The sequence below is a fragment of the Aethalodelphis obliquidens genome, unplaced genomic scaffold, assembly GCF_003676395.1.
Source record: "Aethalodelphis obliquidens isolate GAN/ISIS:26980383/991018 unplaced genomic scaffold, ASM367639v1 scaffold60, whole genome shotgun sequence".
Taxonomy (NCBI): domain Eukaryota; kingdom Metazoa; phylum Chordata; class Mammalia; order Artiodactyla; family Delphinidae; genus Aethalodelphis; species Aethalodelphis obliquidens.
Genome location: NW_020838004.1, coordinates 9,748,931 through 9,775,983, shown reverse-complemented (window position 1 = coordinate 9,775,983; position 27,053 = coordinate 9,748,931). Strand labels below are relative to the sequence as shown.

The following is a 27,053-nucleotide window of genomic DNA, read 5'->3' as shown; positions in this document are numbered from 1 at the left end:
AAATCAGAAAGAGAAATTAAAGAAACACTCCCATTTTCCTTTACAACAAAAAGAGTAAAATACCTAGGAATAAACCTACCTAAGGAAGCAAAAGACCTGTATGCAGAAAACTGTAAGACACTGATGAAAGAAATTAAAGATGATACAAACAAATGGAGAGATATACCATGTTCTTGGATTGGAAGAATCAACATTGTGAAAATGACTATACTACCCAAAGCAATCTGTGGATTGAATGCAATCCCTATCAAACTACCAATGACATTTTTCACAGAACTAGAAAAAGAAATTGTAAAATTTGTGTGGAACCAAAAAAAACCCTGAATAGCCAGAGCAATCTTGAGAAAGAAAAATGGAGGTTGAGGAATCAGGCTTCTTGACTTCAGAATATACTACAAAGCTACAGTAATCAAGTGAGTATGGTACTGGCACAAAAACAGAAATATTGATCAATGGAACAAGATAGAAAGTCCAGAGATAAACTCACCCACATATGGTCACCTTATCTTTGATAAAGGAGGCAAGAATATATAATGGAGAAAAGACAGCCTCTTCATTAAGTGGTGCTGGGAAAATTGGATAGCTACATGTAAAAGAAAGAAATTAAACACTTCCTGACACCATACACAAAAATAAAATCAAAATGGATTAAAAACCTAAATGTAAGGCTAGACACTATAAAACTCTTAGTGGAAAACATAGGTAGAACATTCTATGACATAAATCACAGCAAGATCATTTTCGACCCACCTCCTAGAATAATGGAAATAAAAACAAAAATAAACAAATGGGACCTAATGAAACTTAAAAGCTTTTGCACAGTAAAGGAAACCATAAACAAGACCAAAAGACAACCTTCAGAGTGTGAGAAAATATTTGCAAATGAAGCAACTGACAGAAGATTAATCTTCAAAATGTACAAGCACTCATGCAGCTCAATATCAAAATAACAAATAACCCAATCTATAAATGGGTGGAAGACCTAAACAGACATTTCTCCAAAAAAGATATACAGATTGTCAACAAACACATGAAAAGTTGCTGAACATCACTAATTATTAGAGAAATGCAAATCAAAACCACAATAAGGCATCACCTCACACCAGTCAGAATGACCATCATCAAAAAATATAGAAACAATAAATGCTGGAGAGGGTGTGGAGAAAAGGGAACCCTCCTGTACTGTTTGTGGGAATGTAAATTGATACAGCCACTATGGTGAGCAGTATGGAGGTTCCTTAAAAAACTAAAACTAGAACTACCATATGACCCAACAATCCCACTACTGGGCATATACCCTGCGGAAACCATAATTCAAAAAGAGATATGTACCCCAATATTCACTGAAGCACTATTTACAATAGCCAGGACATGGAAGTAACCTAAGTGTCCATTGCCAGATGAATGGATAAAGAAGATGTGGCACATATATACAATGGAATGTTACTCGGCCATAAAAAAAATGAAATTGAGTTATTTGTAGTGAGGTTGATGGACATAGAGCCTGTCATACAGGGTGAAGTAAGTCAGAAAGAGAAAAACAAATACCATATGCTAAAACATATATATGGAATCTAAAAAAAAAAAATCGTTCTGATGAACCTAGGGGCAGGACAGGAATAAAGATGCAGACATAAAGAATGGACTTGAGGACACAAGAGGGCAAGGGGAAGCTGGGACGAAGTGAGAGAGTAGCATTGACATATATACATTACCAAATGTAAAATGGATGGCTAGTGGGAAGCTGCTGCATAGCACAGGGAGATCAGCTTGATGCTTTTTGACAACATAGAACGGTGGGAGGAAGGCTCCAGAGGGAGGGGATATGGGTATATATATATACATATAGCTGATTCAGTTTGTTGTACAACAGAAACTAACACAACATTGTAAAGCAATTGTACTCCAATAAAGATTAAAAAAAAATTTAAATAAAAACAATTTTAAAAAAATGTAAAAAAACCCCACAAAGGTTACAGTTACATTAGAATAAAAATATTAAATAGGAATAAATCTAAGGAAAGATTTGCAAGGTCAGTATAGACAAAGATCAAAGAAGGCTTAAAAAAAAGAGGGATATAATAATCATGGATTAGATTTAATATTGCAAGTGGATAATTCTACCAAAATTTTCCTCTGTACTCAGCTCTATTCAAAACAGACCCAAACTGCAAACAGGCCTAATGTCCATCAATGGAAGAATGATAAATAAATTGTGGGATACTCACAAATGAAATTTAGGAGAAAACACATAAAAATATGGATGAATATTACCGATATAATGTTGAGTGAAAAATACAAGACATAAAAAGCTCCATATGATTCCCAAAACTAGTAAAACCAATCAGAAATCAGGATACTTGGTTTTCTTTTTTGTTTTTGGTGGGGGTGTGGGGTTCAGAATAAGGATAATGACTATAAGAGACACAAGGTGATTCTCTAGTTCTTAGAAATGTTTTGTTTCCTGACCTGGATTGTGGTTACTCAGGTATGTTCACTTCGTGATAATTCACTGAGCTGTACATTTATGATTTGTGCACTTTTCTATATGTAGATTAAAAAAAGTCTTGCCCTTTGAAAGTAAAGTCTCAGCCATTTTGTAATTAGCAAATAGTCAATTAGTAATTGGCATTTTTATAATGCTAAGCATGTCTTTTGCAAAACTTCCTTTTTGTGCGTGTTCAAACACCTTATAATATTTCTATATTTCTTAGTATAGTAAGCAAGACCATGACTGTATCTAACTCTTCAACACTCATTGAATTAGGACCTCTATGCCACAAGTATGTTGTCAGGTACTTAAGATAAAAACCCAACCCTCAAAAGGAAGATTTTGTTGCAATTTGGTATTTCTCATATGGGTCATTCTAAGAGAATGTCAACAAAAATATTCCAAGTATTTGTAAAATTAAATGGGTTGATGTCTACATTTGTTATTTTATTTTTTGCGTGGATGCTTTCTGTGTACAAATGTGTATTATGTAACAGAGAGTGAGATTGTGGATGGACATGATGAGCTCAGGATGGCTGCGTTTAGGAGTAAAGAAAAAAACCCTGTTTAGAGGTCACACAGTAAATTACCATTTGTGTCAAAGAGTGAAAAAAATAGGAAGTACTTCTGAATATCATAAAAGATATCATCCATACATACCCTTCTGGTTCTTCATGTGGGTAAAACAATATATTCAGGCAAATATTTTAATATTCTTGAAAATAAAATGGTTTATAAAAGTTTTAGTAGAAGAAAATATGAAATGTGGTTTGGTTTAGGGAATTTTCTCCATGAAGCAATGTATTTAGAAGTAAATGAAACAGAAACACAGTATACACTGAGTTATTCATTACCTTCTAAAAGAATTCTACAGGTTGCCTTTCAATAGGACAGGGGAAGGAACAAGTTAAACAACTGTTACATCTTCAAGTTACTTCTATAATTTCCTTTTGATCTGCTGATTTTTTAAAATCATAAATAGTTTTAGTTAGCCTCCCAGTCTCTGAAAATAACCTAAGAAGGAAATCTAATGATAGAGACATGAAAGCTATTTGATTTTTCCAGAGTCCGCAGAATTTCAGAAAAGGGAGTGTAGAAGTATTTTCTTCTCACTGTTTAGTTTTTTATATTCTTATTTTTATATAGTCATAACAAAAACCCAAAGGAGAATCTGTACAACGGCGGCTGCCCACCATATGGAAAATAAAACAGCCTTTGTTTTAGCCTTTTGGTAACTGGTTTCATTTCAGCTTCTTTTCCCCCTTTAATTTATGTCTGAAATTCCATTTTACACACACACACACACACACACACACACACACTCACCCTTGCACCCTCTGCTATACCAATTAAATGCAATCTGCCTAGTATGAGTTATTGTCAAACAGCAGTGAGGACCATTTTTTTTTTTTGTCTCCTGCTTTGACAATTAGAGTCACCTCATAAAATAAAAACAACAACAATCTCATCCCTTTTCGCCCTAAGAAATCCCCACTACAACTTACTTTATAGAGCAAAACACAATTAGTGTCTTTTCAGTGCAATCAATAAGTGGAAATGGCTTTAGTGACATATCTAAAATGAACTTCTGAGTTACATACCCTCTGGAAGTTCTAAAATAAATACATGCAAGTCTTGAATATAGCCTGGGAAAAGGAGTCGCTAGGGGTGTGTGTGTCTTTTAGTGAGAATTGTAAAATGGGACAAGTTGTTTTGTCTTTTGTTCTTCTTCATAATAAGCATGAAAAAGTTAAGAATTAGGACTAGGACACTGTGCACTTTTCACTCTGCTATAAAAATACATTGTCGCTTATTATTGAAATGAACCCAGCCGTTAAAAAATATACTTAATAATACTCTTCCAAAAAGGTCACAATGAATACAAGCACCATTAACTTGATAATCATGAGGAACTTTGTTTCACAGGCAGAATATACAATATAATATTTAAAAATATGTCTAAAAATTTCCTTTTTATTTTATTCAATAAAATTTCTATCAATTGATTTATTGTTTTATTTAGGAAAATTGAGGACATTTAGGGACAGAAGCATATGCTCAAGCAAACAGAAACCTATGCCCATGGAGGGCATTGGCATGGGTTTATGCTACTAGTGTTTCTTCAGAGGATCAGGATGCTAAGGAATCCCAGGGTAATTATGGACATAAGAATTGTATTGTTCCAATGTCTTCCTCTCTGCCTTTTGCTTATTTAAATTTCCCACAAACATCTCTCAGTATTAAACTGTGATTTCTTTTAAGAGCAGGGACTAGATCTTAATAGTTTTTGCATTTCCACTGCCTAGAACAGTGCCTGATAATAAATGCTTGATAAGTGAAGGAATAACAAATATTAATCATCCAACATTGCATTATAACCCAATTTCCTTTGTCATTCCTCCCAATTTGGGAAAATCAGAGAAAAGATGATGAAATTTGGCCCTATTTTTCTTTAGTCTTTTTTCTTGTTAGACTGGCATCTGCTCTGATTTTGTATGCACATAAAAATCCCGGTGTTCTAGGAAAAGCTTTAGAGGCTCTGCTCGAAGATTCAGGAATTACCATTCACAGGACACTTAATGCTGGTGGGTTCATAAATTCAAAACTGAAACTAATAATTTATTTGCATGGGCCAATGACAGGGATGGCAATCGAGATGGGGCAGTTATGATAATTCAAAAATCAGTCATTCAATACATATAGCTCACTTCTGATTTTCAATCATGCTGCATGTCATAAGCTAGAAATTTTACATATCTCAATGTCAACGCTTTCTACATTTAGTCTCTGTAGCCATGAAATCTCAAGCTACTTCCATGTAAGTAAACAAAATTCTCAAATGGATTGTTTTAAGAGAATGTCAACAAAATTGTTCAATTGTATTTGTAAAATACAATTAGATGGAGTGGTGTCTATATTTGTGATTTCATATTCTTTCTTATTTCCTCAGATGGTCATTTTTGTGAGGTAGTATAAGACTTGTATAATAAAAGGCAGCCTTGCAAACTTGTTGAAAAGACCACTCTTTTTCTTTTCATAGCAGAATTTGAATCTAGCCTAATTGTGACATTTAGAAATGTCCATGGGTGGACCCACTTTGAAATTAAAGGGGATAATATTACTAAAATTTCCTGAAGCCTCTTACCATAAAGTCATTTTATTTTCTGGTAGTCTAGGGGCTGTCATCATTCTGACCCTATCTTTATGCATAGCTATTTCTACCATATCAATTGCTTTGACCATTCTATTAGATAGAGCAATTAGTCATTTTAATAACAAAAACAGTTTGATTTGAATTAATTGGTTAATGTATTTGAAAGTGTAAGTTAGTTGCAGATGAACATAGTTTAAGTCAAAATGCTTGATTCATTATTTGGTAAACAAATGAGAGTGTAATGCAGGCTTCCTTGTAAAGGACAAAAATGCTAAATGTAGGTAGGTAATTGACAGATGGTATCAGGGAAAGCCTCCTACTGAGATCCTTACAGCTGCCCTATAGGTCTGGCTACATCAGGGAAAAGAATATCAAAACCAAGACATCAAACAAAAGGAGCTATAAGGCCTTACCAAAAAACAGAAAAACAAAAATGAAAGAAAGAAACTGAAATAAAGTCTCCCTTGCTAGACTGTGAACTTCATAAGGGCAGGGAATCTGTCTATTGTTTTACCCCACGCACTACACCAAGACTTAGCAGGCATTCAATAAATAGCACGTGGATAAGTAAGTGAATGAATAATAAATGATAACTGAGATTCAGACGAAACGTACAGAAAGTCAGATCAGGCACAAACGAGGTCCAAATCTGACAATCCAGGTCACAATTAGAATCAGGCTCAGAGTCACTTGAGGAGCGTACAGGGGAAGGAGAGCACAGTGATGGGAGCTTAGATGGGGGATCAGGTGATGTTATAAGAGCCTTAAGGACTTTATTGCTCTTGATGATGTCCATCTTCCCTCTAAATGACCCTTGCTTGAAGGTAGCCTCCCAAGATTAGTGGAAGAGAAAACACAAAGATTTCAGAGTCAAGTGAACGACATAGGTTCAAGTTTGATTATTTATTAAGAAGAGTTCATTGAGGGGTTATCATTAGTTAATACTGTACTATGTATTCTAGAGATAAAGTTTGTCCATATCAAACTGGCAGTTGAGTATGTGTTTGACAGGAGCCATATCCTAGAAGGAATTAAAGGTGTGGTCATGACTTCAGATACGATTTCTTTTTTCTCATTTACCTCCATTATTATGCCTGGTGTATCAAGGGAAGTTCCCCATATAAAAGTCTCATCTTTACTTCTTTTTTTTTTTTTTTTTTTTTTTTTGCGGTATGCGGGCTTCTCACTGGTGTGGCCTCTCCTGTTGCGGAGCACAGGCTCCAGATGCGCAGGCTCAGCGGCCATGGCTCACGGGCCCAGCCGCTCCGCAGCATGTGGGATCTTCCCAGACCGGGGCACGAACCCGTGTCCGCCTGCACCCAACCACTGCGCCACCAGGGAAGCCCTTGACTTCTTTTAACTGCTTTTATCTGAGGCTAAGATAGTTGTCTGCAGTGGTTAATTCAATTCTCTTATAGTCATTGACTGGTGTGAAAACATATTGAGAGGTTGAGTCTGACTCTTACCCATTTCTGATAACACTGGAGAGTTATGATTCTAATGTATATCAAGACACCTTGATATCCTGACAAGAGACTTAAATGATTCCACAACAAACAAATGTGTTGCTGGTCTGGAGTTCTGAATTGAGTTCTGAATTCTGTCTAAATTGCTGCCACTAGCCATTATTTAGATAGAAGTAATATTCTTAAGGGTATTTGATGTCTACAACCTGAAGTAACTAAACTGATAACACAAGGGATATGGATCACTTACTTCATTGTGAAAATTTCCTGAAGATCACCAGTAACTGCTAAACCCAATAGAAACTTTTCTGCTTTCATCTCGATCTCTTAGCAGGTGTAAACACAGTTGACCATTTCCTTCTTTTTGATTAGGTCTTTTAGTTTCTTTGACACCTCACACACTTGATTTTCTCTCCATCAAGATGATCTCTCCTTGACACTCTCCGTGCTGATTCCTTTCCTTCAGCTAAATTTCTACATGCTGATTGCACCAGGACACAGCTTATCTCCCCCTTCATTCCTCCTCTTATCCTCTCCTTTCCTCTACTCCCTTCTGGGAATTTGTCCTTAGGTGATTTAATGTAATAGAATGGCTTTAAATACCACCTTTATGATTGCCCCCTTTATGTCTTCAGCACTGGTCTCTTAATTAGACTCCAAACTCACATATCCTATTGCTTATCTGACTTATCCTCTTAAATTTCCAATAGGCATCTCAAATTTAATTTAGCCAAAACAGACTTCTTTATTTCCCATTTTCAAATCTCTTCTTTGTCCAGGTTTTCCCTTTAAATTTTTAAAATATTATTATTATTATTTGGTAAATCATACCACTATTCATCCATTTGACCAAGGCAATGATGTAGGAATCATCATTTTCCTTCCCTCCACATCTGATCATTCAGAAAATCCTGCCAGACCTGCCTCTAAAGTATGTCTACCTTTCTCCTACTCCACTGTTATGACCTTAGTCAAAGTTATCATCATTTCTTGCATGGATTATTGCAATGACCTCCTAACTTCTACTCTTGACCTTTCTCTCCTCACCCTTTCATTCTGCATGGAATAGCTGCCAGAATAATATTTAAAAAAATGTAAATCAGACATTGTCACTCTCCTCCTAAAATTGCCCCAATGGATTTTCATTGTATTTGGAATAAAATACAAACTCTTCTCATAATCTATATATCCCTACATAATATTGTGTCTGCCCACCTAACTCTCTGACTACCTCAAATTTCACTCACATCACTGTTCACCAAGGTGTAGTTGCTCCACTTCGTTCTGTTCCTTAATTGAATCAGGTGTGTTCTACCTTTACACTTCTACATGTATTGTTATCTAAGTTTATTTTTCTCATATTTATTTATTTATTTATTTATTTATTTATTTATTTATTTATTTTCTCCCATTACAATGCAGTATTCATAAGAGCAGGACCTTTTCTATCTTATTCACCCATTCAATTCAGGAAAAACAGGAGACTTGACCAAAAACACTGTCTCCACTATTTTCAGAATGGCACAGGACTGGTAGCGGTTATAGTAACTAACTACTTTAGACATTGCAGGTAAAGCTGCAATTATGGCTAGAAAAACGACTCACAGGATTGATATGATAAGTACATAAAACTTGAAACCAGTCTCATTGGCTTTTGTGACAAAAACAATACTTGTTTCATCGTCATGATGCTCAGAATTCTGCTATTAGTAAATACAACTAGGATTGTGGCCAGGATAGAATAGAGGAGGGAGATAGTGATGAGATAAAATATTAAGCTTTAGGGGTTACTACATTTTAGAAATATTTAGTTTGGGAGATCTTTTTACTGAAAAGAAAGATGAGGAGACAATGAGAACAGTAAATTCTGGGATGGGTAAGGTGAAGAGCAGAGGTAGAGCTTTTCTTAAAGGGATAGAGAGTAGAAAAAAGAGGGGGTGGGAGTGATGCTGGTAAGTTTTACTTATATCACATTTATTTATTTTTGAATTTTATTTTATTTTATATACAGCATGTTCTTATTAGTTATCTATTTTATACACATCAGAGTATACATGTCAATCCCAATCTCCCAGTTCATCCCACCACCACCACCAAACCACCCACCCCGCTTTTGTCTCTTGGTGTCCATACATTTGTTCTCTATATCTGTGTCTCTACTTCTGCCTTGCAAACCGTTTCACCTGTACCATTTTCCTAGGTTCCACATATATGCGCTAATATACGATATTTGTTTTTCTCTTTCTGACTTACTTCACTGTGTATGACAGTCTCTAGGTCCATTCACATCTCTACAAATGACCAAATTTCACATTTATTTTTAAAATCTATATGCAACTATACACTTATGAGACAGTATATCTTATAAAGAGTCTTTGCTGACTATATTTTACTTAAAATAGCTGTTATGTCATATTTGGTCATTGAATTATATAAAGTTTTAATTATTTTCTGATAATGAAAAGCATACATTTGATTTTCCCATTAACAAGATATTTTTTTTTTTCGGTAACAAGATGCCATCTTTTTAAAAATACAATTTATAATGCACTATAAAATACTATAAATGTTACTGTGCCCATGGAAGCTGTGTTGTTTCTTTGTGTAAAAATAGTTGTCAGAATTTGTGTTGATTTACTTTAAATAAAATTCAGTCAATGTAATGATTGCTCCAGAATTTGATTAAATGCTATTAACATATCCTCAAAAATATTCCATTTTTGCTTGTGATAAGTTGTTGCTTTGAATAAAATAGATTTAGAGAAAACTTTGTGCTCTGACACTCTTGAATGCCATGCTTGAGTGATCTTGGTCTTGATCTCTAGTCAAACCTTGATCACCAGCATTTTATAAAACCCTTCTCACCATGGTCAGTAAGGTCTCTGCATGGCACACCCATTGGGCGATCTCAGGCCTCATCTTTCTGAAGCCCCAGGCCTCATCTTTCTGAATTTCTTAGCAACATTTGACTCAGCATTTGACATTCCATTTTAAAATTCTTCTCTTGGTTTCTGAACTTCTTCAATGTCTTCTATAGTTTCTTTGGCCATATCTTCTTTCTTGAGTTCCAAATGATGAGGTGCCATAGGGCTCAATTCTCAGACATCTTTATCAACATTTGGTGATCTCAGCCAGCACATGTATAAAAACCATTTATATACTGAAGATTCCTTAGAGTTATAGCTCTGTCTCTAACCTTTCTCTTAAAATAAGAATTACTTGATAGCTCTTTTTGTAAAAAAATAAAAGGCTTATAAAATTTAACACATTAAACCAGAATCTTTGATCTTTTTCTCTAAAATATGCTCTTCTCCATCAGTTCCTTGTATATGTGAATGATTTGTCATTCTCCCAGCTTCTTGGGTCAAAAAGCTCTGGAATTAACTTTGACATAGTCCACATCCAATTCATAATCAAATCCTGCCACACTTCCACTCAAAATATATCTTAAAATGTCCACTTCTCATCAATTCCACCTCTACTGTTCTAGTCGAAAGCAACTTCATTGTCTGCTAGGTTGGAAGGACCGCTTCTCCACTGTTCTACCTGAGGTCCTCTTAGAGCCTGTTCTTCACCCTCTAGACCAAGAGATGCTTTTAAAATATGAGTCAGAGCCTGATTGGACTCTCTGTTTGTAATCGTTAATGGCTTTTCCTTATACTGAAGATAAAATCTAAACTCCTTTTCCTGGTTCACAAGACTGCGTATAACCTGGTTCTTGTCCCAGCGATTTTTCCTGCTACCACTCTTCCTGTTGTTAACTGTTATCTAGCCAAAATCACTCCTGTTCTTTGAACAAGGCCAGCATGCTCTTAAGACAGGGCCTTTGAGTTTGCTGTTCTCTCTGCCTCTCTCTCTCTCTCTCTCTCTTTCTCTTTCTTTCTCTCATTTGATCATGTCAAATGTCAGAACCTCAGAAAGGTTAATTCCTCAAACCTCTATAAACAGCAGACTCTCACTCTACCTTCTTGTGCAGTACTATTTTTCTGCACAACATTCATCATCAACTGAAATTATATCACACATTTATTTGTGAGCTTGTTTATTGTTTGCCTTCCCTATTACAACATAAGCTTCACGAGGACAGGGACTTTAATTTGCTCATTGTTTTATCCCTAGCATCTAGCTCAGTGTCTGCTAATTAGTAGGCCTCCAATAAATATTTGTTGAAAGAATGAATGAATGATGATTTATATATCGAAAGAGAACCATTGTTCACAAGCTTAAATCTTATGTGATCTCTGTAGGACCTCATAGAAAGCTGTTATTACAGTTGAATCACAGTGGGAATATGAATTTCATGCTATTAGGACAGGCAGAAAAATTGTTGAGGGTGACTGGCTGTGTGACAGGAGCACCACTTTGAGATGTAGAAGCCTGGATCCTCACTCTTCTGAACAGCAGAATACACTTTATGGCTTACTACAAGTATGCACACCAGATGTTCTGATTCAGAGGTTTAAGTGGACCTATACTCATGTAATTGTTTTAGGTTGAGTTCCATAGAAGCAGAACTTGAGACAGGGATTTGAATGATGTGATTTACTGTGAGAGTGCTTGCAGGTGAATCTATAAGGAAGGGAGGAAAAGAGGATGGGAAGTAGAAGGAACTGAGCAAGAGTGTGGTCCCAGGTGATCTAGCCTTGGCCTGATGTACACGACTAAGGCTCTGGATCATAAACTGCACCATAAAGTTGTTTCCTCCTTGAAGCAAGGGACCAGTATCAGTCAGTATCAGCCAGTCATTGACCTTGGGTTGCTTGATTGTGGGGTTGGTACCTTCTCAGGTAAGGCATCACCCGTAAGTGGAGGGCAGTTCTCCAGAGGGGAAGCTTAAAACCATTCATAGCCAACACTCACAGCAGCTAGAGGATGGTGCCCTGGCCCAGTGCAGGGGAGCAGGGCAGGCCACCCCAATGTCTTCTACAGTGGGAGCAAAAGGGGCTATTTGTGAAGCACAGATATTCATTTGTTCAACAAATATTTATTGTAGCTGTCCTGAGCCAAGTACTACCAGCCTTGGGATTGACTGGTGAACAGACATGGTCCCTGCAGCATGGCTAGGGAGAAAAAGAGATTTTAATAAAACAAGCATGCAATCCTGATATGATACATATTGAATTATCACCAAATAATGAACTGAAGCAAGATTGTAGAAATAAATCCATGATATTGTATAGGTAATGGTTTCATATAAATGATATTTGCTGTAACTCTTAGAAATATTGTATAAACTGTTAATCACTGTGATCTTTAATGCTGGCTGTATATTAATCAAATAGTTCTCAGCCATTATTTGAAAACTCAAATATAATAAAGAAATGTGTTTTTAGCCTGGAAACCATGTTGGTATACAAGTCCTATATTCGGTCATTATTTAAAAATCAAGATGATTTTCTCTTAGTGGCAGTTGAAACAGAGGAAAAGTAAACATTAAAAAGTTTAAAGACAACTAAGATCCTCAGTTGGATGCTAATTCTTTTTTGTATTTTATAAATTACTCCCCTAATCCTATCCCTCACTGGCAAAGGCAAGAACAAGAGCTGTATGAGAGCTCTTGTTTTTGTGGAATACTCAAGTTCACAGACTGCCCACAAACCTTTAGTCCATGTGGAGGATAAAATTTTATTGCAGTCAATGAATTGTTATAAAATATTCACCACTATAAGGCTGGCATAACTATGTTTAAAAACAGTAAAATTTGAAGGACAAAAAGTCATTTGAGTGAATAGGTACAGATCACTAAGTTCCAAGCAAATCTGACAAGTTAGTATAGGAGGTAAGATCTGCCACAAACAATATAATAGGAAAACTTGTTTTATACATTAAATTATTAGAGAGAAATACACAAAAAGTATTTTTAACCACCAATAAATTGGATGCCAGTAAATATCAACCTGTAGCTCCTGGTTTTTTATCTAAAGGTCTATTTTCTTTTCTTTTTTTTTTTTTTTAATATCTGCCCAGTGCTATGGAAACTACTACATTGAAAAATAAGCTAGCTAATGAGCAACATAATACATGTCAGTAGAATAGTATATTTCTCATTTCTTTTCCATAGAGCGAATTTCAAAGGAATGTAATTCTGTTGAAGTGTCACCAAACAATTTCTTCAAGAGAGTACAGTGTCGGCAGAAATAACAAGGCTTATTTTCAGTAATTCTGTTCATACCTCAAATCCCTGTGGTCTTCCTAGACTCTCTTTAATATGTTTCCATGCAACAAGAATCTCTGACACAGACACACTTGTAGCCTTGACATCTGTGGGAGCAGCAGTGGGTTCTGTATGAAGGAAAATGGAAATAATAAACCACGATGGTAACAAGTTATGCATACCAAAGCATTGCACCTGAATAATTCAGGTGTTACTTCCTGCTATCTGATTTTTGAAATGAAGTGCTGTGATGATTATGAGAAGCACAGCAAGAAAAAAAAGATGTTCTTTTTGGATTTCTACACTGTGTCCAAGTCTCATCAGTACCTTACCAATGACAAATAACAAATCTAGCAAGAAAAGTAAAGAAGATCTTTATCCTTGGATTAACAAGGACATTTCTGGAGAAGTTAAATTGTCTGACTTAAAACTGTCTGCCAGTCTAACATAATGATCAAAAGAATGGACTAGGAGTCAGGCTTGGATTTTTTTTTTTGCTGTTGTTGTTGATTTTTGTCTTCCAAAAAATTACTTACCTTCAGACAAGTTGCTTTACCTCTTCCTGAGCTCCAGTTCCATCTTCTGTCATTTGGGCATATTGAGAGTACTTAGCTCATAAACTTTTAAGGTTAATTTTAATTGAAATAATACATATAAATTATTTAGCACAGTGCTTGGCACTTAAAACATTCATTCACAAAATATCACTTTTTATTTTATTTTTTTACCCTGTCAAGGCACAAACAGAATCTATATTTAATTAGATTTCTTTTGTTGTTCCAACCACAAAGCTACATTTCCATGATTGTGTAAGGAATGTGTTATGAATCATGATATTTGAAAGGCATGCATTGACTTTTAAGACAGATATAGACCAAAAAGGAAAGTCCCTGAAGGTCTCAGTGCTGTTGCTCAAAACCACCTTTTCATTCATTCCTATGCTCAATGACCTTTCTTATTACTTTTTTTTTTTTTCAAATACACCATGTCTGACTGGCATCCATCAAGAGGTGCACTTTATTTGAGGTTGTAATCTATGTGAGGAACAAAATATTTTCAGCTTTAACATTGCTGAATCATAAATACTGTGTCACAAACACAGGTTAAATGAAATGGCGGAATAAATGCCATAAGTTAGTTCAACTAGTCTATACAAAGTCGATTTCAAAAACTCCTACCCCATAAAAATTGTAGCGGCTTTTTGATTCTAATGCCATATCACTGGTAAGACTTCAGATGAAACTGTGGACACACACACACACACACACAAATATATATATATATATACACACACACACACACACACACACACACACACACACACACATTTTTTCTTTTTGTTTTTAGATTCAGGGAACCTTACTGCAAAGGCAGAGTTCTAAATAAATTTTTAAGTCTTGGGCTTCCCTAGTGGCGCAGTGGTTGAGAGTCCGCCTGCCGACGCAGGGGACACGAGTTCGTGCCCCCATCTGGGAAGATCCCACATGCCACGGAGCGGCTGGGCCTGTGAGCCATGGCCGCTGAGGCTGCGCATCCGGAGCCTGTGCTCCGCAATGGGAAAGGCCACAGCAGTGAGAGGCCTGCGTACCGCAAACAAATTTTTAAGTCTTAGTCATATAAAGGGAATTATTGAGTTGGTCAAAAATTTTGTTTGGGTTTCCCGTAAGATGTTATGGAAAAGCCCAAATGAACTTTTTGGACAACCCAATGTAACCATTTGCTGAGATTTTTTCCTTTTCTAATGGAAGGAAAGTGGCCACATATCTACCTGGAGAGCCTTTATATATTATTAATTGAAAAATATAAGTCAAAAACATCTACCCTTGTTACTGTAAAAAAGCACACAGAAGACTTTTTCAAAAGTTCATGTTTGCACTGAGCAATGATTTTTCTTTTGGTAACGCTTTCATTAAAATTATATACTATATTTGTGTTACTTCAAAGTGCTTTGGTAAATTCACATTAATCTTTACACAGAAGCTGACATTAGTTTCTGCCATGGTATAAATTGTCATTTCTCATTCTGCCCTTTGAATATCTTTTATTTTCTTTTGCTCAATGGTTTCCTTCATCCCACTTTCCAACTGCCTATTATTTGTGCATCTACCAGATTAAAAAAAAAAAAACTGTGAAAAGCTTCTACTTTTATTTCATTCTAGAATTCTGTTCAGCAGACCTGCAACAAAATTTTTTTTCATTGCTATTTAACAGGAGTTAAAATTCTTTATTTTGCAAGTAAATGAAAAGAAATGCTCATGTTCTTAAGTGTGTATAATCTGACCTCCAGGATTTAGGATATGATTTATTTCAAAGAAATCCACCCTTTGAATATCATTTGTTATTTGGAAGAAGTTTTGCTTATCTTTTAAGTGAATGCATTGCAGAGATTTGTGTGACAAATGCCTTCTTTCAACTTTTTTTTATTATTGAGGCAATTACATCTTTGTCAAAGGAGATTGCAGGGGGATAAACAATTTCAGAAGCACAAAACGTGGTTGGATGGCAGCCTTTCGATCTCTCTTTACCACTAGAGAAAGAAATTTCTCTCTCAGCTTTCTGTAGCGCTACACAAGTTTAAGTACTTTTTAAATAGAATGACAAAAGTTTTAAAAAAGTAAAAAATAAAGAAAAATATTCAGAAATTATTTCCCAAACCAGCACCCTAATTTCTATTTAAAACCTCTAAGCTTTTTAAATCCAGGTCAGACACAAGAAGACATTTCACAGTTGCACACTTGGGGGATAAATATTATAGTTGCATCAAATGAATGAGGGTAAATGAAACAAGAATTGAAGAGTCATTTCTTATTTTTTTCACCTTCTGGATGTAAATAGTATAAGAAGTAGACCCATGCTGACCTGCATTGGAAATTTAAGCATGTAAAAAAGTGACCTCATTCAGTTTACTTCCAAAAGTTTCAATTTGTACGGTTTATTAGCCAGTGAATATTTTCATGTGTATCAAAAAGTTTGTCTGCAGGCAAGAGTAACTGACTAGATCATAGAATGTCTGCTTTGAATTGGAACTAGCTGTCCTGTTTGGGCATCCCATTGCAGTTGAATGATGGAAAGTCACAACTAGAAAGAATTTTAGAAAGTCACTTGGATCAAAGGTCACACATGGATGGCCAGTGGGTCTTCAGCCATATTTTGTTTGCCCAAATAATCTATTAAATTAATTAATTCCAACATTCCATCTAAAAATAAGAATTTATGGCTTATTTGGGGGAAAAAAGGGGGATACCAAGTCTGAATCCTTGGGTGCTGGTAGATGAGAATTAGCAGTTGTTCCCGTTAGTCAGGGCATATTCTTTTTAGTTTGCCAGATTCTCTACCAGTCTTTATTGTCTCACTTCTGGGACTACTTTACTTATTTATATTTCTTACCTGATGTCTATAGGCTTTTGAGTTACGAACCTATGTTTTAAATCCATGCTCTCATTTTTTTTTTTTGCTTTTTAAATTTTTTTTTAATCTAAAATACTGTAAAATCACATAATATGATTCAGAAGGCAAAGTGTCATCAGGAGCAAAATAATAAATCCAGTGCTCTTTCACTGTAAATATTTATTATTCTCTTACTTCTAATTTATTGTTAATTTGATGAATGCTCCCTATCGTGAAATTGTTTAGATGCCACATACACACAGTTCTCATTGCTCCCTCATCTTAGTGATTGTAGACTCAATGAAGATTTGTGTCTCTGTGATAAGTTTGCACAGGCTACATTACCTGCATAAAGGAAAAAGGACTTAAGAATATCATTGTATATAATAGGTACTGTTTGAAAACTTAAACATGCCCTCATTTTGCAGATGAAAAAAGTGACATAGAAACAGGTTGATTTATCTGAACTCTGCTTCTGTCTCTGAAAGAGCCCCAAGTAGAACTCAGGTCTCAAGTGCTCTCTCTTCTGTTGTTTTTAAATGGCACCAAGGAAGCAGCTTGCTCATTCTTTACCTCTTAGGGTCAGTTTTGGGGTGCAGAAGAGATTTTACAAGAAGAAGATATAGTCAATTCTCTTGCTGCACAATTGTTTCCAAATAACTGACAGATGAATGAATGGAATAAGATTAAAAACAAATGAACAAAAATAACAAAGGAAATAGATGAGGGAGGAATAACCAAAGATAATAATAGTAACTGCCATTTCCTGAAGATTTGATATATGCCAAGCCTTATTTAAAATTCTTTATAATGTATCAATTAATCCTCCCAACAACCCTACTATCATTGTCACCATTTTTCAGATGAGGAAATCTAGGGGCAGAGAGGTTAAGCAACTTGCCCAAAGTTGCACAGCTGCTAGAGGGTGGAGAGAAGATTTGAACAGAGCAGTCAGGCCCTGACCACCACACTGTTCTGCTTCTGTGCACACATCTGTGTTTACCCCCCTGGTGCTTCTTCCTACTGCTTTCTCTTCTCCTTGCCCCACCATGCCTAACTTCTCTCAAGAATATTTATGTTGGAATCCCCAGCTGGCCTCTCTAAGTCATGCCAGAAACCACCTAAACCCCCGTCATCTCCTGTTTAACCCTGCCATAGGCATACTATCAACTCCTTTTATTCCTATTTTATGGAACTTTTGGTAATTTTGAACCACAGCTACACTGCTCCTCATAGATCTTGTCATATTCAGGCATCTCTAAAACTCTCCTGATCTGTAAATCACAGGATGCTTCTTTCCACGCTCACTTCTATCTGTTATGCTTGGGTAATTTGACGAAAATTCAGGGATTTATTTGAGATTACACTAGCATTTTGTCTAATAGATTCAAAGATTTTTGAAGATTTCTTTTTTTCACTTATGATGATATTAATTAGGCCATGGCTGACTCCTTCACTCCAATCTTGGGATATAAAGTGGACAGGCTGACTGATAGAATTCAGTTCCTGTTAGATTAAAAATTTTGTACAGCATTACCGTGTTCATGAATTTAGATGATACATTTGTATTAAGTGACCTAGCAGCTGGAGTTCTCCAAGTAATATGGGCGGATGTGCTTATAATATTGATTATACGTTTGACTTCCCAGGAGGGGTGGGTAAGAGCATTAATCAAAGGACAGTTTAATAAACTCCTTGGGAGAAGGGTTAGGGTTTCATTATTTAAAAATTCAGTTAAGACAGCTGTAGCTGAACTTTTACAGGCACTAATCCAAATGGATCATCTGGCAAAGGCAGGAAATTATTCCTCGTATTTTACAACTAATATGCCAATTTATTAATTTTCAAGTTCACATAAATCCCACTGAGCTCAGTTTCAGCTAAGGACTGATTTGCAGAATAACACCTCATGAAAGTCAGGTTTTAATTTGAGCTGTGGTAGCTCACTTTACAAGAGGATAATTGCATATCATTTTCTGCAAACAAGAAGCTTTTTGACTTTAATAAAATATAAAAGCCGCATATTTTTACATATAAGGAAAAAGCCAAAAAAACTAGAGAAGGTTAAATCACATCACACGTAAACAAATATTTCAACCTACAATTAATCTATATTGAATTTCCCTCTATTTTTCTATTAGATGTATTTGAATGCTCAGTTTCTTTCCCTTTCCAAATCTCAAGTGGAAAATGGATGTAAGTTTAATTAATAAGTATTTCTAGAAATATGGAAATGAAGGCCAATTTGATTTCTCATGTTGGAAATATTTCTTTTTATCACTTATACCATGCACTTTAAAATCAATTATGTTGGAATTTTGTTATTCTTTAAAAAAATAGAATTGTTTCCAAGATGAGAGTATTGCATGGGATTATATCATACCCTGAGACCTGAAGTCAAATCAGGGTTAGAATGCACGTAATTTTTGCCTGGTTCAAAGGGTATAGATAAATATGCATGATGCATGGAAGTCCCAGAAGGCAAATCTCTTTCCTCCCAGGTTTATGTCGAATTGTTGCTTGTCACTGACAGAGCCATTCGGGATTATTTCTGTTGTGGAAACCTTGAAAGGTTTCAAAGTCTCAAAGGTGTTAGCAGAAAAACCATTTGGAGCTTTTCTGACAGTACTTTAGGGCAATAGTCAACCTCCGAGTGGCAAGAGTCAAGGTTATTTCCCAAGTGATTTACTAAGTATCTATATGTATAAATGATGAATCCTTCTATAACAGATTACATTCAAGGTTTTCCCTTCAATAATGTACTACTCACTTGCATCCCAATAGGTTTCTTGAGAGGAAAAGGAAAACATAGAGGTATGGGAAATGCACACAAGCACTTATGGAAGTGTGTTCTGGATGCGAATGTCATCCATTGTCAATGTGTCAGTGGGAAATGGGTTGAGAACTAGTACTGTCAGGTGTGACTTGAAGTCCTTGTGTTCTGTGCTTCCCTCCAAAAACATGGCTGTGTTTGATATGGCATCTGGTACATTTCTCTTCATGTCTTGGTGTCAGCTGTGAAAGGGTGGTACCTTCTCCATGGTACTCTAGGTGTGTAGCTGTATCATGATATGAAGGGAAGGAACTATGGCCATAAACAGAGATAGAGAGCCAGTCCCTCTGCTCTTGTTCTTTGCTTTATCTAAGAATACAGAGGACATGTGGACTAGGTTAATGGAAGAAAAAAGAAACAGAAGTGGTCTATGGAGAAATAGTCTCAATCAGATCAGTTGGGCTTTGGGCAAGAGTATGTTGACAAAGATTCACTGTGAATCTCTGTGAACATCCACAGACATGGAAGAGAAGCCCCTGTTCTGGCATAAGCACAATATATTATTTCGTCAGTTTATTACAGGCCTTGACTCTTTTTAAAAATGGTTCAATCTTGAAAATGTTCACTCCTTTTCAAGTAAAGCAGTTTGCCAAGTGACTAAAAAGGATGTTGGTTTCCCTCTTTTTATTATAGAGCAAAAGTCGATCTGTTATTATTGCCTATACTGGGACAATTAAAATTTAAAAGAATATTTCAGAATGTAGAATAAATTGACAAAATTTTAGTCTTAGATTTTTAATGGCGTCCAGGGATGTTCTACTTCTAGATTTTCATTTTTAGAGTGGAGGAAGGTAAGGCTCAGAAAGGTGAAAAAAAATGCCCAAGACCTTACAGTTAGTCTGAGCTTGAAACTCAAGCTCCGCTTACCCTAGGCAAATACACTCTCTTCCTTCCATTGTCCTGCTTTTCACATTTAACACAATTTAATGGTGCTAAAACTTTATTAATATTTACACATAAAGTTCCAAATTAGTAAATTTAATTAGTGAGCAAATGCTAATATAGGTTTGAATTTTGTTGTCAGAACAAAGGCAGACTCTATTCAGATTTTTTTTATTTTGACATATTAATTGGAGTATAATTGCCTTACAATGGTGTGTTAGTTGCTGCTTTATAACAAAGTGAATCAGCTATCCATATACATATATCCCCATAACTCCTCCCTCTTGCATCTCCCTTGCACCCTCCCTATTCCACCCCTCTAGGTGGTCACAAAGCACCAAGCTGATCTCCCTGTCCTGGGCGGCTGCTTCCCACTAGCTATCTATTTTACATTTGGTAGTGTATATTTGTCCATGCCACTCAATCACTTCGTCCCAGCTTACCCTTCCCCCACCCAGTGTTCTCAAGTCCATTCTCTATGTCTACATATGTATTCCTGTCCTGGCCCTAGGTTCTTCAGAACGACTTTTTTATTTTAGATTCCATATATATGTGTTAGCATACAGTACTTGTTTTCTCTTTCTGACTTACTTCACTCTGTATGACAGACTCTAGGTTCATCAACCTCACTACAAATAACACAATTTCCTTTCTTTTCATGGCCGAGTAATATTCCATTGCATATATGTGCCACATCTTCTTTATCCATTTGTCTGTTGATGGACACTTAGATTGCTTCCATGTCCTGGCTATTGTAAATAGTGCTTCAATGATATTGGGGTACATAACTCTTTTTGAATTATGGTTTTCTCAGGGTATATGGGCAGTAGTGGGAGTGCTGGGTCATATGGTAGTTCTATTTGTAGTTTTTTAAGGAACCTCCATACTGTTCTCCATAGTGGCTGTATCAATTTACATTCCCACCAATAGTGCAAGATGGTTCCTTTTTCTCCACACCCTCTCCAGCATTTATACTTTGTCAATTTTTTAATGATGACCATTCTGAACCGGTATGAGGTGATACCTCATTGTAGTTTTGATTTGCATTTCTCTGCTGATTAGTGATGTTGAGCATTCTTTCATATGTTTGTTGGCTATCTGTGTATCTTCTTTGGAGAAATGTCTATTTAGGTCTTCTGCCCATTTTTGGATTGGGTTGTTTGTTTTTTTGATATTGAGCTGCATGAGCTGCTTGTAAATTTTGGAGATTAATCCTTTGTCATTTGCTTCATTTACAAATATTTTCTCCCATTATCAGGGTTGTCTTTTCATCTTGTTTATGGTTTCCTTTGCTGTGTAAAAGCTTTTAAGTTTCATTAGGTCCCATTTATTTATTTATGTTTTTAGTTCCATTTCTCTAGGAGGTTGGTCAAAAATGATCTTGCTGGGTTATATGCCATAGAGTGTTCTGTCTATGTTTTCCTCTAAGAATTTTATAGTGTCTGGCCTTACCTTTAGGTCTTTAATCCATTTTGAGTTTATTTTTGTGTATGGTGTTAGGGAGTGTTCTAATTTCTTTCTTTTACATGTAGCTGTCCAGTTTTCCCAGCACTACTTATTGAAGAGGCTGTCTTTTCTCCACCATATATTCCTGCCTCCTTTATCAGAAATAAGGTAACCATATATGCGTGGGTTTACCTCTGGGCTTTCTATCCTGTTCCATTGATCTACATTTCTGTTTTTGTGTGAGTACCATACTGTCTTGACTTCTGTAGCTTTGTAGTATAGTCTGAAGTCAGGGAGTCTAATTCTTCCAGCTTCGTATTTCTTTCTCAAGATTGCTTTGGCTATTCAGGGTCTTTTTAGTTTCTATATAAATAGTGAAATTTTTGTTCTAGTTCTGTGAAAAATGCCATTGGTAGTTTGATAGGGATTGCATTGAATTTGTAGATTGCTTTAGGTAGTATATTCATTTTTATAATGTTGAGTCTTCCAATCCAAGAACATGGTATGTTTCTTCATCTGATTGTATCATCTTGTATTTTTTTCATCAGTGTCTTATAGTTTTCTGCATACCGGTCTTTTGTCTCCCTAGATAGGTTTTTTTTCCTAGGTATTTTATTCTTTTTGTTCCAATGGTAAATGGGAGTGTTTCCTTAATGTCTCTTTCAGATATTTTGTCATTTGTTTAGGAATGCAAGAGATTTCTGTGGATTAATTCTGTATCCTGCTACCTTACCAAATTCATTGATTAGCTCTAGAAGTTTTCTGGTAGCATCTTTAGGATTCTCTATGTATAGTTTCATGTCATCTGCAAACAGTGACAGCTGTACTTCTTCTTTTCCGATTTGTTATCCTTTGATTTCTTTTTCTTCTCAGATTGCTGTGGCTAAAATATCCTAAACTATGTTGAATAAGAGTGGTGAGAGTGGACAACCTTGTCTTGTTCCTGATCTTAGTTGAAATGTTTTCAGTTTTACACCATTGAGAACGATGCTGGCTGTGAGTTTGTGATATATGGCCTTTATTATGTTGAGGTAAGTTCCCTCTATGCCTATTTTCTGGAGAGTTTTATCATAAGTGGGTGTTGAATTTTGTCAAAAGTTTTTCTGTATCTATTGAGATGATCATAGGGATTTTATCCTTCAATTTGTTAATATGGTGTATCACATTGGTTGATTTGTTTATATTGAAGAATCCTTGCATTCCTGGGACAAACCCCACTTGATCATGGTGTGTGATATTTAATGTGATTTTGGACTCTGTTTGCTAGTATTTTGTTGAGGATTTTTGCCTCCATATTCATCAGTGATATTTGTCTGTAGTTTTCCTTTCTGTGACATCTTTGTCTGGTTTTGGTATCAGAGTGATGGTGGCTTCGTAGAAAGAGTTTGGGAGTGTTCTTCTGTCTGCTATATCGTAGAAGAGTTTGAGAAGGATAGGTGTTAGTTCTCCTTTAAGTGTTTAATAGAATTCGCCTGTGAAGCCATCTGGTCCTGGGTTTTTGGTTTTTGGAAGATTTTTAAACACAGTCTCAATTTCCGTGCTTTTGATTGGTCTGTTTATATTTTCTGTTTCTTCCTGGTTCAGTCTTGGAAGGTTGTGCTTTTCTAAGAATTTGTCTATTTCTTCCAGGTTGTCCATTTTATTGGCATAGCATTGCTTGTAGTAATCTCTCATGATCCTTTGTATTTCTGCAGTGTCAGTTGTTACTTCTCCTTTTTCATTTCTAATTCTATTGATTTGTCTTCTCCCTTTTTTTCTTGATGAGTCTGGTTAATGGTTTATCAATTTTGTTTATCTTCTCAAAGAACCAGCTTTTACTTTTATTGATCTTTGCTATTGTTTCCTTTATTTCTTTTTCATTTATTTCTGATCTGATCTTTATGATTTCTTTCCTTTTGCTAACTTTGGGGTTTTTTTGTTCTTCTTTCTCTAATTGCTTTAGGTATAAGGTTAGGTTGTTTATTTGAGATATTTCTTGTTTCTTGGGGTAGGATTCTATTGCTCTAAAGTTCCATCTTAGAACTACTTTTGCCACCTCTCATAGGTTTTGGGTTATTGTGTTTTCATTTTCCTATGTTTCTAGGTATTTTTTGATTTCCTCTTTGATTTCTTCAGTGAACTCTTGATTATTTGTTTATGTATTGATTAGCCTCTGTGTGTTTGTATTTTTTACAGATTTTTTCCTGTAATTGACATCTAGTTTCATAGCATTGTGGTCAGAAAAGATACTTGATACAATTTTAATTTTCTTATATTTACTGAGGCTTGATTTGTGACCCAGGATATGATCTGACCTGGACACTGTGCCATGAGCCCTTGAGAAGAAAGTGTATTCTGCTTTTTTGGATGGAATGTCCTATAAATATAAATTAATTCCATCTTGTTTAATGTATAATTTAAAGCTTGTGTTTCCTTATTTATTTTCATTTTGGATGATCTGTCCATTGGTGAACATGGGGTGTTATAGTCCCCTACTATGATTGTGTTACTGTTGATTTCCCCTTTTATGGCATTTGCCTGATGTATTGAGGTGCTCCTATATTGGGTGAATAAATATTTACAATTGTTATATCTCCTTGGATTGATCCCTTGATCATTATGTAGTGTCCTTCTTTGTCTCTTTTAATAGCCTTTATTTTAAAATCTATTTTGTCTGATATGAGAATTGCTCCTCCAGCTTTCTTTTGATTTCCATTTGCATGGAATATCATTTTTCATCCCCTCACTTTCAGTATGTATGTGTCCTTGGTCTGAAGTGTGTCTCTAGTAGACAGAATATAATATGGGTCTTGTTTCTGTAACCATTCAGACAGTGTATGTCTTTTGGTTGCAGTATTCAATCCATTTACTTTTAAGGTAGTTTTCGATATGTATGTTCCTATTACCATTTTCTTAATTGATTTGGGTTTGATATCGTAGATGTTTTCCTTCTCTTTTGTTTCCTGCCTAGAGAAGTTCCTTTAGCATTTGTTGTTAAGCTGCTTTGGTGATGCTGAATTCTCTTAGCTTTTTCTTGTCTGTAAAGTTTTTAATTTCTCCATTGAATCTGAATGAGATCCTTGGTAGGTAGAGTAATCTGGGTTGTAGGTTTTTCCCTTTCATTACTTTAAATATGTCCTGCCACTCCCTTCTGGTTTACAGAGTTTCTGCTGAAAGATCAGCTTTTAACCTTATGTGGATTCCCTTGTATGTTATTTTTTTTTCCCTTGTTGCTTAAAATTTTTTTTTTTGTATTTAATTTTTGATAGTTTGATCAGTATGTGTCTTGGCATGTTTCTCCTTGGATTTATCCTCTATGGGACTCTCTGCGCTTCCTGGACTTGATTGAATCTTTCCTTTCCCATATTAGGGAAATTTTCAACTATAATCTCTTCAAATATTTTCTCAGTCCCTTTCTTTTTCTCTTCTTCTTCTGGAACCCCTATAATTCGAATGTTGTTGTGTTTAATCCTGTTCCAGAGGTCTCTGAGACTGTCCTCAATTATTTTCATTCTTTTTTGTTTATTTTGCTCTGCAGTAGTGATTTCCACTATTTTATCTTCCAGGTCACTTATCAGTTCAGCTGCCTCCGTTATTCTGCTATTGATTCCTTCTAGAAAATTTTTAATTTCATTTATTGTGTTGCTCATCATTGTTTGTTTGCTCTTTAGTTCTTCTTGCTCCTTGTTAATCATTTCTTGTATTTTCTCCTTCCTATTTCCAAGAATTTGGATCATCTTTACTATCATTAGTCTGAATTCTTTTTCAGGTAGACTCTCTATGTCCTCTTCATTTGGTTGGTCTGTTGGGTTTTTACCTTGCTCCTTCATTTGCTGTGTGTTTCTCTGTCTTCTCATTTTGCTTAACTTACTGTGTTTGTGGTCTCCTTTTTGTAGGCTGCAGGTTCATAGTTTCCATTGTTTTTGATGTCTGTCCCCAGTGGCTAAGGTTGGTTCAGTGGGTTTGTGTAGGCTTCCATGGGGGAAGGGCCTAGTGCCTGTGTTCTGGAGGATGAGGCTGGATCTTGTCTTTCTGGTGGGCAGGACTGCATCTGCTGGTGTGTTTTGGGTTGTCTGTGACCTTATTATGATTTTAGGCTGCCTCTCTGCTAATGGGTGGGGTTGTGTTCCTGTCTTGCTTGTTGTTTGGCATAGGGTGTCCAGGACTGTAGCTTGCTAGTTGGTGAGTAGAGCTGGGTCTTAGTGTTGAGATAGAGATCTCTGGGAGATCTTTGGGTATTTGATATTACATGGAGCCTGGAGCTCACTGGTGGACCATTGTTTTTCACTCATCTTTCCCACTTCAGAGGCACAGGCCTGATACCTGGCCAGAGCACCAAGACCTTGTCAGCCACATGGCTCAGAAAAAAAAAGAAAGAATGAAAAAATAATAGAATAAAAGTTATTAAAATAAAAAAATATTAAAAATAAAAAGAAATTAAAAAGTAATTTAAAAAAAGAAAGGAAGAAAGAAGAGAGCCACCAATTCAAGAAAACAAATCCACCAATGATAACAAGTGCTAAAAACTATACTAAATGGAAAACAAAACAAAACAAAACAAAATGAAGAAATAGAACTCTAGGACGGATGGTAAAAGCAAAGCTATACAGACAAAATCACACCAAGAAACATACACATACACACTCACAAAAAGAGAAAAAGGAAAAAAATATATATATATATATATATATATAGTTGTTCCCAAAGTCCACCGCTTCAATTTTGAGATAATTGTTTATTCAGGTATTCCAGAGATGCAGGGTACATCAAGTTGATTGTGGAGATTTAATCCACTGCTCTTGAGGCTTCTGGGAGAGATTTCCCTTTCTCTTCTTTGTTCGCACAGCTCCTGGGGTTCAGCTTTGGATTTGGTCCCGCCTCTGCATGTAGGTCACCTGAAGGCATCTCTTCTTCGTTCAGACAGGACAGGGTTAAAGTTGCAGATGATTAGGGGGCTCTGGCTCACTCAGGCTGGGGGAGGGAGGGGTATGGAATGCGGGGAGAGGCTGTGACGGCAGAGGGTGGTGTGACGTTGCAACAGCGTGAGGTCTGCTGTGTGTTCTCCAGGGGAAGTTGTCCCTGGATCATGGGACCCTGGCAGTAGCAGGCTGCACTGGCTCCCAGGAGGAGAGGTGTGTATAGTGACCTGTGCTTGCACACAGGCTTCTTGGTGGCTGCAGCAGCAGCCTTAGTGTTTCATGCCCGTCTCTGGCGTCCGTGCTGATAGTCGCATCTTGTGCCCGTCTCTGGAGCTCGTTTAG

General features: G+C 36.1%; 1 protein-coding gene across 1 annotated transcript in view; it reads right to left on the bottom strand.

Annotated features, from left to right (window-relative positions):
- The window catches only part of CNTN5 (contactin 5), a 514,136-nt gene that overhangs the window by 20,886 nt on the left and 466,197 nt on the right, over positions 1–27,053 (bottom strand). Inside the window, exon 18 of the mRNA XM_027087760.1 lies at positions 13,284–13,393. Coding sequence (XP_026943561.1) covers positions 13,284–13,393 — 110 coding nt within the window. The remainder of the gene's footprint in view (positions 1–13,283; positions 13,394–27,053) is intronic.